This window comes from Triturus cristatus, chromosome 7 (assembly GCF_964204655.1).
Source record: "Triturus cristatus chromosome 7, aTriCri1.1, whole genome shotgun sequence".
NCBI lineage: Eukaryota > Metazoa > Chordata > Amphibia > Caudata > Salamandridae > Triturus > Triturus cristatus.
Window position 1 is genome coordinate 61,227,270 of NC_140590.1, and position 17,627 is coordinate 61,244,896.

The 17,627-nt window shown below is 56.8% G+C and overlaps 1 protein-coding gene across 1 annotated transcript in view; it reads right to left on the bottom strand.

Annotated features, from left to right (window-relative positions):
• The window catches only part of LOC146808808 (uncharacterized), a 185,068-nt gene that overhangs the window by 81,166 nt on the left and 86,275 nt on the right, over positions 1-17,627 (bottom strand). The window contains exon 2 of the mRNA XM_085615634.1: positions 11,019-11,143. Within this exon, the coding sequence (XP_085471760.1) occupies positions 11,019-11,143 (125 nt within the window). The remainder of the gene's footprint in view (positions 1-11,018; positions 11,144-17,627) is intronic.

The following is a 17,627-nucleotide window of genomic DNA, read 5'->3' on the forward strand; positions in this document are numbered from 1 at the left end:
TGAGACAATTCTGCATAGAACTTGGCATTGCTACCACCGGCCTGAGTACCAAAGATGATCTAAAGCACGCCCTAGAGTCGTGGACAGAAACTGGGGTCGCCGGACCCTCCGACCAAAGCAGCATCACATCAGAGGGGAACGCCACGGCTCCCGAGGAGCGGGGAACGGGCCTCTCGCAGGAGGAGATCCGAGAAAGAGAAAGAACCAGATTGCACGAGTTGGAAATGGCACGACTCAAGATGGATGGGGAACTCAAGTTAGCTGAACAGAAACTCAACCTCGAGCACATGCGGCTCCGAGATGAACGAGAAGAGAAGCAGAGACAGAGAGAGCTGGAGGAGAAAAAAATAACGCTCGAGCACGAGCGCAAACTGGCGGAAATAGAACTTCGGAAACAGAATAAAGAACTGGGGGTGCCTGAGCGACCACACACCCCTGGGCCAATCGAGAAAAAAGTCCACATCCCCAAGGATGTTGTCCGCGAGTATGTCCGAGAAGACGACATACAACAGTGGTTTAAAGCCTACGAGATCGCCATGACCTCCCACCGGATCGACCGGAGTGATTGGGGAGCCGGACTCTGGGGGAGGTTTATCAACGAGGGGCGCGATGCCCTACTGCAGCTCCCAGATCACCAAATGTCGTCCTACGACCACATGAAGGCTGCCCTCCTCACCCGCTACGGCCTCACACCAGAGATGTACCGCCAGAGGTTCAGAGATTGCACCCGGATCCCAGGTACAACTTGGGTAGAATACGTGAACTATTTCAGCCGTGCCTTCGAGGGTTGGATAAAGGGGAGCCAGGTCACCACCTACGAACAACTCTTTAACCTGATGGTATGGGAGCACCTGTCGAACAACTGCTTCGTCGAGCTCAGGCAGCACCTCCTCGACAGTAAGCTGACTGACCCCCGGCAGCTCACCGCCGAAGCTGACCGATGGGAAAGCACCCGAGTGGGCCGGAGGGGGCCACACGAACAGAACAGAAACAACCAAGGCCAGCACCGTCCTCGGGGAGGAGGAGGGGGCCAGGGGCGAGGGAGAGACTCCTTGCCCGCAACACCCGTGGCCAGCACCCCGGCTCCGGCCGGTCGGGGCAACCCCCCGTGGCGTCCTGGGGTCCGAGCCAACGTCACGTGCCACCGATGCCAGCGAGTCGGCCACTACGCCAATGACCCGAGCTGCCCGCAGAACCAAACACCTAAGCCCCGCCAGGTAGCTGCCGTCGCCCTGGGGGAAGAGCGATCATTGGAGGAACCAGAGGAGTATGAGCCGGCCCAGCAAGAGTGGGAACCGGCCGCCATGGTCCTGGCATGCTTAGGGGGAAGAGACATGGTCCCGCGGGCTCCCCTACCCGCTAACACCAGGAAATACGGTCAGTGGGTGACCATTAATGGACAGCGAGCCGAGGCCTTGCGTGACACAGGCGCCAGTGTGACGGCCGTCCGCTGTCACCTGGTGAAGCCCGAGCAGATCCTGCCGAACATTCTCTGCCCCGTCCGCTCGGCAGACAACTCTGAAAGTATGTGTCAAATGGCCTGCGTTCCATTCCAATGGGGAGGGGTCTCCGGCCTGTTGAAGGTGACGGTCCGGGACGATGCCCCCGTGGACTGCCTCCTGGGGAATGACCTCGAGAGTTCCCCGTGGGCCACCGTTGAGAGAAGAGAGCACCTGGGGATGCTGGGCCTCCCGGACTGGGCCTGCATAACCACCCGGTCCATGGCCGCCCGTGCCGTCCCTCGATCAGAAGAACCAGAATGGCCAGCACCTCCGCCCCCAGTCGCCCCAGTAGAAGACAACGATGAGGCCAGCCTTCCAGACCCGACGGCCGAAGGGGACGCGCAACCCCAGGACCTTCCTGACCTGGCTCAGTGGCGTCAAGAGGGGGGGCCCACCCAAGCACAGTTCCGCCAGGAACAAAAGACCTGTCCCTCCCTCGAGGGACTCCGCCAACAAGCCAGCGCCCAGAACGCAGGGGACTCCACCGGAACTCACTGGGTCTACTGGGATAACGACCTGCTATACAGCGAGCAAAGAATCGCCGAGCTGGGGGCCGGTCGAGTACTGGTGGTACCTCTCCGCTTCAGAGACTTTCTGCTCAACCTGGCCCACGATGTCCCCCTGTGTTGGACAGGCCACACGAAGGGCTTGCTCCCTCCCCGCACGACAGGGCCCGAGCTCCGGCCCACCAGGCATAACCCACGAAAAGCACCTGTACCCAGTCTCCCGACGGATCTTCTGCCCTCGGACCTCTACTCATCACGGGGCCCAGCCCCACCGGCTCCCCCGGCCGGTTCAAGCCGCCATCTTGGGCCCTGCACCACGAGGCCGCGTGGCCTCGCCCCGACCCTAACCCCGGGCCTGACCGGCCCCGACATCCCGGCACCACCATCCACCCGGGAGGTGAGCGGACCACTTGGCAGGTCAATGGGAGGACGAAGTGTCAAGAGCTCTTCCCCAGCCAGGTGCCGATCGCCTCCAGCTCCCCCAGGCGCTGGCTCCACCCCCTGCTGGGTGTCTGGACACCTTCATGCCGGGCCCTCCGACCTCCAAGTGCGAGGGTCCGGACATCAAAGAGCGCCTGCCCTATAACTGGGGCAACTCCGGAGCAGGAAGGCAGTTGTATCCTGGAGTCGAGAGACACCGAGAGAACTCAGCCTTGACGGACTACTGGCGCTGCCGTAGCCCGCTCTTGTGAACCATCGTCCTGCCTGCTGGTGCTGCCGCGGCCTTCTACAACATCCATCCTCGTCGGGACCTGCTGGCGCTGCCGCGGCCCGTTGCAACGACCATCCTCACCGGGACCTGCTGGCGCTGCCGCGGACCGTACATCGACCATCTTTCCGGGACCTGCTGGCGCTGCCGCGGCCCGTTGTAACGACCATCCTCACCGGGACCTGCTGGCGCTGCCGCGGACCGTACATCGACCATCTTTCCGGGACCTGCTGGCGCTGCCGCGGCCCGCACCAACTAAGCTCGAGGATTGTGAGTCCTGACCCCGGCCGACCCTCCCGGTCCGTCTATCCTTTCTAACACCCTGGCTGGACACCTGGGCCAAGATAAAACGTACAGCCGCCTAGTGACCCACTTTTTCTGGCCGAAGATGAGGAACGACGTCCTGAACCACTGCCGATCTTGCCCCACATGCCAAGCCAGCGGGAAGAGTGGTCGGAAGCTGAAAGCCCCTCTGCAACCCTTCCCTGTGGTCACCACCCCGTTCGAGAGGGTGGGGATAGACATCGTGGGGCCTCTGGACCCCCGCACGGCACAAGGACACAGGTTCATCTTAGTACTGGTGGACCATGCCACCCGCTACCCCGAGGCGGTGCCCCTACGGACCGTGACAGCTCCGGTGGTTGGCCGGGCCCTAATGGGGATCTTCTCCCGGGTAGGCTTCCCCCGAGAAGTCGTCAGCGACCGAGGCACGAACTTTATATCCAAATACATGAAGTCCCTCTGGCAACAATGCGGGGTCACCTACAGATTCACGACCCCCTATCACCCCCAAGGGAACGGACTAGTGGAGCGTTTTAACCGCACCCTCAAGGGGATGATTGGGGGATTGGAAGAGCCCCTCCGTCGCCAGTGGGATGTACTACTCCCGTGCCTCCTCTTCGCCTACCGCGAAGTTCCCCAGAAGTCCCTCGGTTTTAGCCCTTTCGAACTCCTGTACGGGCACCCTGTGCGAGGGCCCCTCAGCCTAGTAAAAGAAGGTTGGGAGATGGCCCCCCTAAAGACCCCTCCAGACGTCTTCAAATACCTCCTGGCCCTACGCAATCAGACCCGGCGCTTCAGAGAGATGGCCAAGGCGAACCTCGAGGCCAGCCAGGAGGACATGAAGAAGTGGTATGATCACAATGCCTCCTCCGTTGAGTTCGAGCCTGGACAACAAGTATGGGTGATGTCCCCCACCGAACCATGTGCCTTGCAAGATAAGTGGACGGGGCCCTTCAAAGTGGTCGAGCGCAAAAGCCCCGTCACTTACCTCATCGACCTGGGGACCTCCCGGAACCCCCTTCGGGTCCTCCACACCAACCGACTCAAACCACACTTTGTGCGCTCAGAACTCAGCCTCCTGATGGCTACGGACAGTGGGGCAGAGGAAGACTCCGAACCCCTCCCGGATCTTCTGAAGACTCAGGAGAATGACGGCTCCGTGGACGGGGTCCGGCTCTCTGACGCCCTCACTTCGGAGCAACGCCAGGGCTGCCGGAACCTCCTGCTGCAGTTCGCTACCCTGTTCTCCCTCACCCCCGGGGTCACCCCTTGGTGTTTGCACGACGTGGACACCGGGGACAGTCCCCCTGTCCGACACCGGGCCTACCGCGTACCAGATCGGGTACGGGCCTGCATACAGGAGGAGGTGGCCAAGATGCTCACAATCGGGGTCATCGAGCCCTCGGACAGTCCCTGGGCCAGTCCGGTTGTATTGGTCCCCAAAGCCGCTGCCCCCGGCACCGCACCTGAACTGAGATTCTGCGTCGACTACCGGGGCTTGAACGCTGTCACCCGGACCGACGCTCATCCGATCCCCCGAGCAGACGAGCTGATCGACCGGCTGGGGGCCGCCCGCTACCTCAGTATCTTCGACCTAACAGCGGGCTACTGGCAGATCGGCCTCACACCCAGGGCTCAGGAACGGTCAGCCTTCTCTACCCCCGATGGCCACTACCAATTCAAGGTCATGCCCTTCGGCATGAAGAATGCCCCCGCCACGTTTCAACGCCTCGTGAACCAGGTCTTGGCGGGGCTCGAAGAGTTCAGCGCTGCCTACCTGGACGATATCGCTGTATACAGCCACCACTGGCCCGACCACCTCCGTCACCTCCAAGAGGTCCTACAGGCCCTCCAGCGGGCCGGCCTCACAATTAAGGCCGGCAAGTGCCAAATTGGCCAAGGGTCTGTGACCTACCTTGGGCACCAAGTGGGAAGCGGGCTGGTGGCCCCGCTACAACTTAAGATTGCTGCCATTCAGTCCTGGCAGCCCCCCGTCACCCAGACCGAGGTCCGAGCCTTCTTGGGGCTCACCGGCTACTACCGGCGGTTCGTGAAGGACTACGGCAGCATCGTGGGGCCCCTCACGGGTCTCACGTCCAAGAACCAGCCGAAGCGGATTAACTGGACCCCCGATTGTCAAGCGGCCTTCGAGAAGCTGAAGGCCGCTCTATGCACCGCCCCTGTGCTCCAGGCCCCCGATTACAGTCGGGAATTCATGGTACAGACCGACGCCTCCGACCACGGCATCGGAGCCGTCCTTTCTCAGTTAAACCCCGAAGGTCATGACCAGCCGGTGGCCTTCATCAGTCGACGTCTCCTGGCCCGAGAACAGCGCTGGAGCACCATCGAGAGGGAGGCCTTCGCAGTGGTGTGGGCCCTCAAAAAGCTCCGGCCCTATCTCTTCGGTACCCACTTCCGGGTACAAACCGACCATCGACCCCTGCAGTGGCTGATGCAGATGCGGGGGGAGAACCCAAAACTCTTGCGCTGGTCCATTTCCCTGCAGGGAATGGACTTCACTGTGGAGCACCGACCAGGCCAAGACCACGCCAACGCGGATGGCCTGTCCCGCTTTTTCCGCCTCGACGAAGAGAGTCCCCAAGGAGATGGGTGACTCTCCCCGCCTTCAGCTGGGGGGGACGCATGTTGGACAGGCCACACGAAGGGCTTGCTCCCTCCCCGCACGACAGGGCCCGAGCTCCGGCCCACCAGGCATAACCCACGAAAAGCACCCGTACCCCGTCTCCCGACGGATCTTCTGCCCTCGGACCTCTACTCATCACGGGGCCCAGCCCCACCGGCTCCCCCGGCCGGTTCAAGCCGCCATCTTGGGCCCTGCACCACGAGGCCGCGTGGCCTCGCCCCGACCCTAACCCCGGGCCTGACCGGCCCCGACATCCCGGCACCACCATCCACCCGGGAGGTGAGCGGACCACTTGGCAGGTCAATGGGAGGACGAAGTGTCAAGAGCTCTTCCCCCGCCAGGTGCCGATCGCCTCCAGCTCCCCCAGGCGCGGGCTCCACCCCCTGCTGGGTGTCTGGACACCTTCATCCCGGGCCCTCCGACCTCCAAGTGCGAGGGTCCGGACATCAAAGAGCGCCTGCCCTATAACTGGGGCAACTCCGGAGCAGGAAGGCAGTTGTATCCTGGAGTCGAGAGACACCGAGAGAACTCAGCCTTGACGGACTACTGGCGCTGCCGTAGCCCGCTCTTGTGAACCATCGTCCTGCCTGCTGGCGCTGCCGCGGCCTTCTACAACATCCATCCTCGTCGGGACCTGCTGGCGCTGCCGCGGCCCGTTGTAACGACCATCCTCACCGGGACCTGCTGGCGCTGCCGCGGACCGTACATCGACCATCTTTCCGGGACCTGCTGGCGCTGCCGCGGCCCGTTGTAACGACCATCCTCACCGGGACCTGCTGGCGCTGCCGCGGACCGTACATCGACCATCTTTCCGGGACCTGCTGGCGCTGCCGCGGCCCGCACCAACTAAGCTCGAGGATTGTGAGCTAATCATCATCTCATCCAAACTACCTGACTGGTAGACAGACTGTCCCGCTACCCCTTACCCTGCTCTGAGAGACTTGAATTGAGGGGACACCTGAGTCCAGACCTCCTTGTACCATTCAACCGTACCTTAAGAAGTGCTTATAAAGAACACTGAACCTTATCCGTGTGTGGTATCTGTCTGTGGGGGGGGGAAGTTACTTGTCTGTACGATCGCTGGAGACGGCTCTCCCCGGAGACCTCTCCTCCTGACCCCGGCCGACCCTCCCGGTCCGTCTATCCTTTCTAACAGGATGTATTCGATTTTAGCTGCGAGGCTGTTGCGAAAAATTATTGCTAGCCCACCACCTTTTTTGTTAACTCGGACTTGCCTTAATGCTGTATAGACCTCTGGGGTAGCATCTGTGAGATCCGGTCCCGATGAAGGATCTGTCCAGGTTTCCGTTATAAAAAGAACATCGAGTTGATGATCAATCATCAGGTCCGCAATTTCGTGTTTATGTTTAACTAGAGAGCGCGCATTGATGAGTGCTGCGCTGATGTTTGCACTGTCAGGGCTAGAGGAGTGTGCTATACAGGCCTGACGATTAAGTCGTGGAGAAGGTAGGTAATTACAATGAGGACAGGCTTTAGGAGGCCACTGTTGGCATCTAACACCATACGCATACATCCATTAATAGGTGCTGGGCGTAGGTTTACCAATTCCATGGCTGAGTAACTAAGTATCTTATAGTCTGGATGCTCAGGACCAGGGGGGGTGGCCCTGGGCCCGGTTCAGGCGCAGACGGGCTTGCCTTTGGCACGCCCGCTGCGCGTGCGCATTGAGTGGCTTAAAATGCTGGTGGGGCGCCAAAAACAACTGGTGCGCTGACCCCAGCAGGAAGTGGTATATGCTCCCAATAGCCCTCCGCGCAACGGCACTTGCCGCGTCGGACCGGGGCCAGGGAGAAAAGAGCAGGTGAGCGCTTTCACAAGTAAAATGAATTGAACAGATGAAGTTAAAAATTCTGAGCAAGGACTTCACAGCAACGAGATAGCGTTAAAAAGTAATCAGGCAATGGTAAAAGCACGGCATACACACAGCACAGCTAGCAGCGTCCCAGGATTATCGGTGACTGCCGCGTCGCCTATTACAGAGTGGCTCTCCTTCACTCCTTTTATTTCACTAAAATAGGAGTTATGTAGATTTCTAGCATGATCTCGGACTATGTTCATCTGAGGCTTATTCAAAGGTCCTGATGGTCAGAGCCTGGAGCTCGCTAGCCCCCTTCCCCCCCCCCCCCAGTCCCCCCACCAATAACCCATAATATCAACCCCTCCCAACCTCAGTTTGGAGAGCGCTTCCCTAGGCTAGAAGCGGGTGGCCTGTGTTGAAAAATGACAAGAATGGCTTAAGAAGAGACTTCGAGGTGTGTGAAAAGACTGGATGATATGATGTGAGGATAAGTATAGCGCACCTACACTTACCTATGTGCACCTACACTTACCTATGTGAACCTACACTTACCTATGTGAACCTATGTACACCAACGCTTAACCATGCGCATCTACACTTACCCATGCGCACCTACACTTACCTATGTACACTCACTTTCACAACATTTAGGTCATCAATATTTAGGACTTGGAATTTTGGGCAGACAATATTTTGTAGTTGATATTCTGGTGGAAAAGCACAGCACCACTGCCAGACAGGAGTTCACTCTAGAGTGACTGATATTTCTGAACCATGATGCTCCAACCTTGAGAAGGCCCTAGGCATAAGGAGCCATAAAGGGTGAAACGTGTGTGGAAGCAAAACAAATAAAGGCACGAAGTAAGCTAAGAGACCCATGACACATTCACTGCTCCTCTCCTGGAAACTAAAGGCTTAAAGCAAGTTAAGAGAGCCAGAGCAGACGAACAAGTAAAGAGAGCCCGAGCAGATGAACAAGTAAAGAGAGCCCGAGCAGATGAACCTACATACTTTATCTGAACACTGAAGGAATCTCTGCCTACAGAAAGACTCTTCTGCACTGAACGGGAGGCGAGGGGGCTTCTTTCAGAGTGGGATGGGATTCCATAATCCAACCGTGCTCCCAGGGCCTTCTGAACTTTTCTCAGGATGTTAAAGGACAGGAGAGTACTGTACCGGAGACCGAGCAACAGGCGCGAAGGATGAAGGACAGGAGAGTACTGTACCATAGACCGAGCAACAGGCGCGAAGGTTAAAGGACAGGAGAGTACTGTACCGGAGACCGAGCGACAGGCGCGAAGGTTAAAGGACAGGAGAGTACTGTACCGGAGACCGAGCGACAGTCGTGAAGGTTAAAGGACAGGAGAGTACTGTACCGGAGACCGAGCCACAGTTGTGAAGGTTAAAAAGGGCAGGAGAGTACGGTACCGGAGACCAAGCGACAGTGCTTTAAATGGGCCGGTACTCACCGGTACTGAGTACCGGCACTTCTTATTTTTACCGATCAGAGTACCGGCACTTCTTCACTGCTAAGGAGAGTACCGGTACTCATTGGAGGTAAATTAATTGGTTTTAGTGCTGCGAAGCTCAAGGCAGTCAGAGGGGAGCAGATCTGTACGGCCCTCTGACAGCCAAAGCGCTTCTCCAGCTCGTAGGTGAGTAACGGCTGAACCATTCAGCAGCGACTCCTGCTTTATGCAAAGGATGTCCCTGTTTTGGAATTTTCACGCCCTGCTGTGTTTGATAGAGAAGGGCCCATTAAAGCCCTTCTCTGTCAATCACATTCACACTGTGCTTGTTGTGCCGTAACGATCCCAAGTGTAGAGTGTGTGTGTGTGCGTGTGCACCAGAGGCGCAACTAGAGGCACATTTCTGGGGGGTAATTCTTCCACCAATAGGCAGAGTGGAGCTGCAGGGGCTCTTAAAAGGGGTGAAAAAAACAACCAAGCCTCATGCACATGCAAATGGTCTTTTAAAGACCTGTGAAGTACTCAGGTGCGGCTCTGTGTGTGCCAGGGAAGCTGTCTCGGCCCGGGCTGACACACACGATGGAGGGGTGGGGGGAGGGGGTCGGGAGGGGGCTTGAAGCCCTTTGATCCCAATGGACGTTGCGCACCTGGTGTGCGCGCCTGCTTCTGTGTATGTTTCAGTGTGAGAGAAAAAGCGAGCTCAGAGAGGAAAAGAATGTGGACAATCTCAGGAGGTAGTTTTAAAGAAATGCGTGGAATGCTTTTGTGTGTGCATTGTCTGCTTGTTTCTGTGTGTATTTGAAGTATTGTGCCAATAGCAACCAAGTAGGAACAGTATGACAGTGAGAAGCTGGAAATATTGCAAGACAAGGAAACCTTAACATATCGTGTTTGGTCTTTATTTTGTGTAATGAGTTAACACTTTTTTTGTTTATATTGATACTTTTCTCACATGTTTTGGTATGTCCTGCAACTGGCGTAGTACTGATTATTAATGCTGGTATTCCAGAATCTCTTTTATTCTAAGGCACACTCATAATTAGCCTGAATAGTGCGGTTGATGGCTTGAATGTATTGATTTAAAAGCTCCTTCTATTATGATTTAGGGCCTGCTCCCAGCAGGTATTCACACCACTCTTTATCACGATATGCAGCTGTTAATCTGCATATATGGGAAGTTTGAAGCTACTATCAAAGGAAATGCACGGGCAAAATGAATACTCTATAGAAATGTCCTAGTATCATCATGTCACGCCCCGCCTCTAACCCCGCCCACTAGCCATCATGTCACACCCCGCCTCTTACCCCGCCCACTAGCCACGCCCCTAGCTCGATTTAATGAGTACCTACACTTATTTTTTCCCATTTAAAGCACTGCCAAGCGACAGGCGCGAAGGTTAAAGTACAGGGGAGTACTGTACCGGAGACCGAGCGACAGTCGTGAAGGTTAAAGGACAGGAGAGTATTGTACCGGAGACCGAGCGACAGTCGTGAGGGTTAAAGGACAGGAGAGTACAGTACCGGAGACCGAGCGACAGTCGTGAAGGTTAAAGGCCTGCACTAGAACCAAGCACCTGGTTCATTTTTCATCTGATTAACCTCACAAGATTACAGGGCATCCTTTCATGCGTTTTGCTTCTCTACAGATCGGACTTCTACATGGCAGCGCTGCAGGATGACTTCTGCAACTCACCAGTGACGGGGGGAGGGGTGTGGGGTAATTTTACCCTGTATGCTTGATCAGCTTTCAGACTTTTCCTCCATCAATTCAACCTATGCATGGTTTAATGTTTGCACACATAAAGGTGCCCCCTCCCCAGCTCCCCACCCCTCAATCCATGCCCTAGGAAGGGAGTATAACCATAGAGACACGTGGAGGGCAGGCTGGACCGGCCGCCATGACACTCTGGGATGTCCACCCTGGACCGAGGGGCAGGGGGCTGCTGTCCGAGCAGGACTGGAGGCAATGACTTGACCAGCGGCCCCATTCCAGCTGTGGCCTCCTGCAGTGGGAGACTCTTCAACACCTGCCGGGCTGGTTCCGGTTTCCACCCCGGCCCGGAGGGAGGGAGCCCGCTGGATCATACCTTGCTGTATTTCTGGAACGTGTATCCGCTCATGTCTTCGTCGTCATTTGACAGGCACTCCAGAGTGACGTCATCGCCCTCCAGCACGGTGTCGGGGTGGTTTTCCATGAGCACGAAAGGTGTTCCTGCAACACAGGACAAAAGAGGGTGTTCAACCGGACAGGAAGGATGCAGGGCTGGGACAGGGTCATACTACCCCCATACATCTAAACACAAGCATGGTGCATAACACGGGACTCCATTTAAGCATAGGGTTACAACTCTGCACACAAACACTGAACCCCCCCCCCCCTTCCCCCCCCCCCCCGTGGGCCAGCTCTAGATCGCAGCACTGCGCGAGGCACCATATGACCAGAGGGGGAATGGTCATCAGAGCTAACTACAGTGCAGCAGGTGCAGTGCCCCAGAGCACAAGGCTGTGAGGGGCTATTTCACCCCAAATATGGGTTCGCTTCTATTTTTACCACCCATTAGGGGTTGGGGGCCATTTTCCTTGCTTGCATTAGGGCCCTGACACGTCTGCTATGCTGCGGAACAGGAGCCAACGAAGGAATGGTGCACCACGCGCCCACCTTACTGCAGGGAACTAGATATAAATAAAGGTGTGGAGTACAGTATAGAGGCATTAACACATACCCTACACGGCACAAGACCCATGCCCTGCACCACAGGAGGATGGTGCACTGTGGCACTACGCCGTATGAGGACGCCTCAAATAGACACTGGATTGGAAGGCAACCCAGACCTCAGACCCTCTGCAGAGACACCGCAGGGAAGGTAGGGTTCCTCCCAGGCCCTACTAACATTGAATATGAGAGACAAGCGCTGCTTGTTCTTTCAATTAAAGAAAATTATTGGAGCAAAAGTTAGTAGCAAATTGATGTTTTTTTATTTGCTCCATGCTTAGATCGAGCTTTTTAATAACTGAACGCACGGACCAAGGAGCCAAAGTCAACACGTTTCACGCCTTAATTAATCTTAGTGTAGCTTCATCAGGGCTTCTAAGTAAATACAATCAGAAATTAAGAAATAAACCATCAACTAGAGTCCAACATAATGGAATATGAGAAACAAAGAAGGATAAAAAAAATAAACATAACAACAGCCCCGTCAATTACAAATAAATAATTAAGTGTAAACATGTAACACGAAAGCACAACAGAGCCTGGAGAGTGAAAAGTTACTTATAACACAGAAGACATGAATTTGTTATTTGATACATCTTGTCATTTCAACCCTTATCCCGTTACTTTATGTAAATTAGAGTGTTTGGAGAGCAGGCAGGCTCAGACACAAACATGGAAGCTATCCAGGAAGTGCTGGTAAACTTGTGCAGCGAGAAGTACAGTGAAGTATCGGGAGATCGAAGGATGAAATCTGTAACAGGAAACAATACCACCTATCGATCAGTTGTCAGCATGTTGCAATACAGAAAGCGAGAATAATAGGGAGTATTAACCGAAAACACCAGAACTCAGAGTTGTGAGCGCCATACAGTGGTGGCAACAGACTGTTAATCAGCGAGACTAACTTCAGACCCACTACAATAAGATACAGTGGAGACCCACCGCAGAGAGACACGGTGGAGACCCACCACAGAGAGACACAGTGGAGACCCACCGCAGAGAGACACAGTGGAGACCCACCGCAGAGAGACATAGTGCCAATATCGGCAACAGTTATCACAACATACATAAGTACAAAAATAAAACACACGACACTGAATGTAAGTGGAGAAATATTGCTGCAGGTTTATTAGCATAAGCAATATGCAAACATGGTGGGTTATCTTACGGGCGATCCCAGGGCAGGCCAGCCCCTGTGCCGCCTGCCCGTCTGATAAGCCTAGAGTCACCATGGCAACGCCAATTGGTGTATACCTAATGTTGGGAGGGTCCCCCCCTCCCACCTGTGGACCACCAGTCCACTTGCTACACACGCCCCCCCGTGATGGGTGGGCGGAGCATAAATGGCAGCCCCCGGTTGCTCAGACCCACAACCGCCTGTCGGTTAGCGGGGCGCCGTCGTTCTTCCAGGGGACCCGCTAAACATCCCTGGGTATCCTGGCTTAGCACCCCATGGTGCTGCTGCATGCTGTACCCCTTGGTAAGTGCAGACCCTGGATCGCCCTGTAACTCCTCCTGCAACACAAAGCGAGAATTGTTAGAAAAAACCTGGCCCCCCTATTGTCCCTCCGGACGCCGGGTAAGCGGATGGGCGGGCAAGGCGAACGAGCGGACAAGAGGGCGAGGAGGGGGCGGAGACAGAATATGTACCCCCCCCTGGCTCCTCCCCGCCGGAAGCAGCTCTCTGCTGGGGTCTCCCTAGGTCATTCCCAGGGACACGACCTCCCACCCCTGTGCCTTCCTGTGGCACTAAGGCGGCCGCCCTCAAAGGGGCGGGCCGCTGCGCACCCCCCCCCCGGGCAGCCTTACATAGTGCCAATATCGGCAACAGTTATCACAACATACATAAGTACAAAAATAAAACACACGACACTGAATGCAAGTGGAGAAATATTGCTGCAGGTTTATTAGCATAAGCAATATGCAAACATGGTGGGTTATCTTACGGGCGATCCCAGGGCAGGCCAGCCCCTGTGCCGCCTGCCCGTCTGATAAGCCTAGAGTCACCATGGCAACGCCAATTGGTGTATACCTAATGTTGGGAGGGTCCCCCCCTCCCACCTGTGGACCACCAGTCCACTTGCTACACACGCCCCCCCGTGATGGGTGGGCGGAGCATAAATGGCAGCCCCCGGTTGCTCAGACCCACAACCGCCTGTCGGTTAGCGGGGCGCCGTCGTTCTTCCAGGGGACCCGCTAAACATCCCTGGGTATCCTGGCTTAGCACCCCATGGTGCTGCTGCATGCTGTACCCCTTGGTAAGTGCAGACCCTGGATCGCCCTGTAACTCCTCCACAGCCTTGGGAGTGGCCACCGTCACTACCAGGGCCCCCCACCAAAGTCCCCTATTATTTGCAACCCGCAGCTGCCAGTGCTTCCCCTAGATCCAGTAAGGCGAGGAGGGGGCGGAGACAGAATATGTACCCCCCCCTGGCTCCTCCCCGCCGGAAGCAGCTCTCTGCTGGGGTCTCCCTAGGTCATTCCCAGGGACACGACCTCCCACCCCTGTGCCTTCCTGTGGCACTAAGGCGGCCGCCCTCAAAGGGGCGGGCCGCTGCGCACCCCCCCCCCCGGGCAGCCTTACACAGTGGAGACCCACTGCACCGAGGCACAGTGGAGTCCCACTGCACCGAGGCACAGTGGGGACCCACCACAGTGAAACACGGTGGAGTCTGAGACCCACCGCAGCGAGACACGGTGGAGACCCACCGCAGCGAGACACGGTGGAGACCCACCGCAGCGAGACACGGTGGAGACCCACCGCAGCGAGACACGGTGGAGACCCACCGCAGAGAGACACGGTGGAGACCCACCGCAGAGAGACACGGTGGAGACCCACCGCAGAGAGACACGGTGGAGACCCACCGCAGAGAGACACGGTGGAGACCCACCGCAGAGAGACACGGTGGAGACCCACCGCAGAGAGACACGGTGGAGACCCACCGCAGAGAGACACGGTGGAAACCCACCGCAGCGAGACATGGTGGAGACCCACCGCAGCGAGACACGGTGGAGACCCACCGCAGAGAGACAGGGGACAGGCCCGCAGCAGCGAGACAAGGGACAGGCCCACCGCAGAGAGACAAGGGACAAGGGACAGGCCCACCGCAGCGAGACAAGGGACAGGCCCACCGCAGCGAGACAAGGGACAGGCCCACCGCAGCGAGACAAGGGACAGGCCCACCGCAGTGAGACAAGGGACAGGCCCACCGCAGCGAGACAAGGGACAGGCCCACCGCAACGAGACAAGGGACAGGCCCACCGCAGCGAGACCAGGGACAGGCCCACCGCAGAGAGACAAAGGACAGGCCCACTGCAGCGAGACAAGGGACAGGCCCACCGCAGCGAGACAAGGGACAGGCCCACCGCAGTGAGACAAGGGACAGGCCCACCGCAGCGAGACAAGGGACAGGCCCACCGCAACGAGACAAGGGACAGGCCCACCGCAGCGAGACCAGGGACAGGCCCACCGCAGAGAGACAAAGGACAGGCCCACTGCAGAGAGACAACAGACAGGCCCACTGCAGTGAGGCAACCCCCCCCCCCCCCCCAGTGAGAGCAGCAGTCTCATTGTAGTGAGAATTCACACTTAGCGCACACTCCTTGTTAGAACTGCATCTTGAATACAGAATTAACGCGTTTCGTTATTGTTTTCTGTTCCTTGTTACCGAATCTTACAAACCACAGTATCTCACGCATGCGCGAGAACAAACCCGACCCAGGCGGGGGCTGCCCATTGTTGAAGTCAAATATTGCTTTAAGTTAGCGGCCAGGCGCGCAACACCCATTGGGCTCACCGGGCTTTAGCCCCCCCCCCCCCCGTGTGTGTCAGCCGGGCTGAGACAGCCTCACGGGCTGGCGTCCGTCTAATTGCAGCCGCACCCGAGTACTTCACGGGTCTTTAAAAGACCATTTACTCGTTAACGAGGCTTTTGTTGTGTTTTCACCCCTTCTTACAGCCATTCTGCCTATGGCTGGAAGACTTTGCGCCCCCCCCCCCCCCCGAATTTCGTTCTTATGTGCCTGCCTGTTAGCGGCCTCCCACGTGGAAGTACCTCTGCGTGTATGCTTTGGATCCATACCCTGCCCCGTAATGACGGGCCAGTTCAGGTGGAGGGGCTGATTGCAGGCACTAGGGCCACGCCCAGTGGTCAGGGGCGGGGCAAGCTGCAGGAGGGCAGCCGTCCCTTGGCACCACCCTGGGTTCACTGGCGCCAAGTTACCAGTGATGCTGGGCTCAATCCTCACCAATAATGTATGCCAGGCAGGGTACACGTCCGGTGCCCTGGCACTGCCTGCCCGAGGCACCTGCTTGTGTCTCCTGCCAGGAGCCTGTGAGAGCGATTAGCATACGCAATGGCTTCTGGGGGATTTGTGAGACGCACAATGCAGGACTGCAGGCCGCCTCTCGCGTTCAGAGCATTAGCGCCAAAGCATAACCACTTTAAATACAGAGCACTCATTTTACTGTCGAAAAACGGCCCTCTTTGAATTACCAGTCAGGCATAACCCCCGGCGATATAAAATGCTGTCGTTGTGAGTCACTTAGAAGGTCAGCTCCCTCAAAGTGGAATAGAGGCATTTGATTTACAATGGGTCAACAATACATTTCAAAGCTAAATGTATTTTAAATGCACCTTTCACATTTGACATTTACTTTGTTGTTGTTTCAGGTGCAGTGTTAATGCAGCCAGGAGGCCACTTCGCAGCGCTAGTAATAATAAAACTCCAGTTTACAAACCTCTACAATCCCTGCGTGTAAGGAGAACCCAGGCCGCATAAGGCGCTTTACAAAATGTGTCACCAGTTCATTTCACCACGGACACTAACACGACGAGTTCGATCTATAAAGGCGAACGCCGGCGCTCCTCTTCCTAAATCAACATCTGCATTCTGTGTTTTGTGTCGCGTTGCCTGGCAGGTGAGTCGAGGTTTACAGAGGCAGGCATGGTTGGTTAAAAGTGGCTCGTGCCATGCCTCAAGCATTCGATGCTTTGCAGTGACAGGCTAGGGGGCATCATTGCGTGGCTGTTGCATGAAAACCCACTCACCGTAAAATGACGTTTAAATGCATACAGGGCACACCTCGCACCTCGACTATGAGAGCAAGAGAGAAGGTAAGCTTGTGGCAGCCCTACCTCTCACGAAGTGACGTCACTGAGTTTGCCAATTAGGCCTCGCACCTATTTAAGGTCTCATCCCCCGCTTTCCACGCAGGGGCAGCCCGAGTGTCCGCCGCTGGCTTGTTGGCGCTATACCCGGTTACTGAATGAGAGGCTCGGCCAGGGTTCTGGGGTGTGCGCTCAGTTCGGCGTCTTTCGCAGGGACCATCATGCGCCCCCTGGATCAGGGCACCCCACACGCTCGATGGAGCTGCTCACGTGACATGGGGCTGAGCCCCACCAATAGTGGGGCTGACGTGGCGGCCCCACCTCTGATCCCAGGGTACGCTCGTGCCGCGGAGGGGCCTCTTTAAAGAGACTGCGTCACCTCGGGACCTGGTCAGAGCATCGCTTCCAAGCTAGAGTGAAACACCGGAACCGCTGAGAGGAGTCCACGGCAGACGCCACCCCAAGTAGCAGCTAAAAAGAATGAAGCGGCGGGTGTGGGTCTCAGATGGTACTGGGACCCTTCTCCACCCCTCCCCCCCCCCCCCCCCCCCACCCGAGTGTGGGAATATGGGGGGAGTTAAACTAGGCTTCACGGTGGCGCATTACCAGGAAAGACCTCGGTTACGGGGCGGTCCCTGTCCAGCGGCTTCTCGCTGCCCAATCACAAGAAGCCCATCCTCGAGTATGCCACACAGTACCTCGCACTCCGTTGAGACACCCCAGATCGGGATCCAGTGCACCGCTGCTCCCCCTCCATCACTCACTCGTCTCCTTTAAAGATCTTGTGCAGAGACAACACCTCAAGGGAGAGCTGCGGCACTCCCACCCGAGACCACAAGACTCCCTCCAAACACACTCACTGAACCATAGAG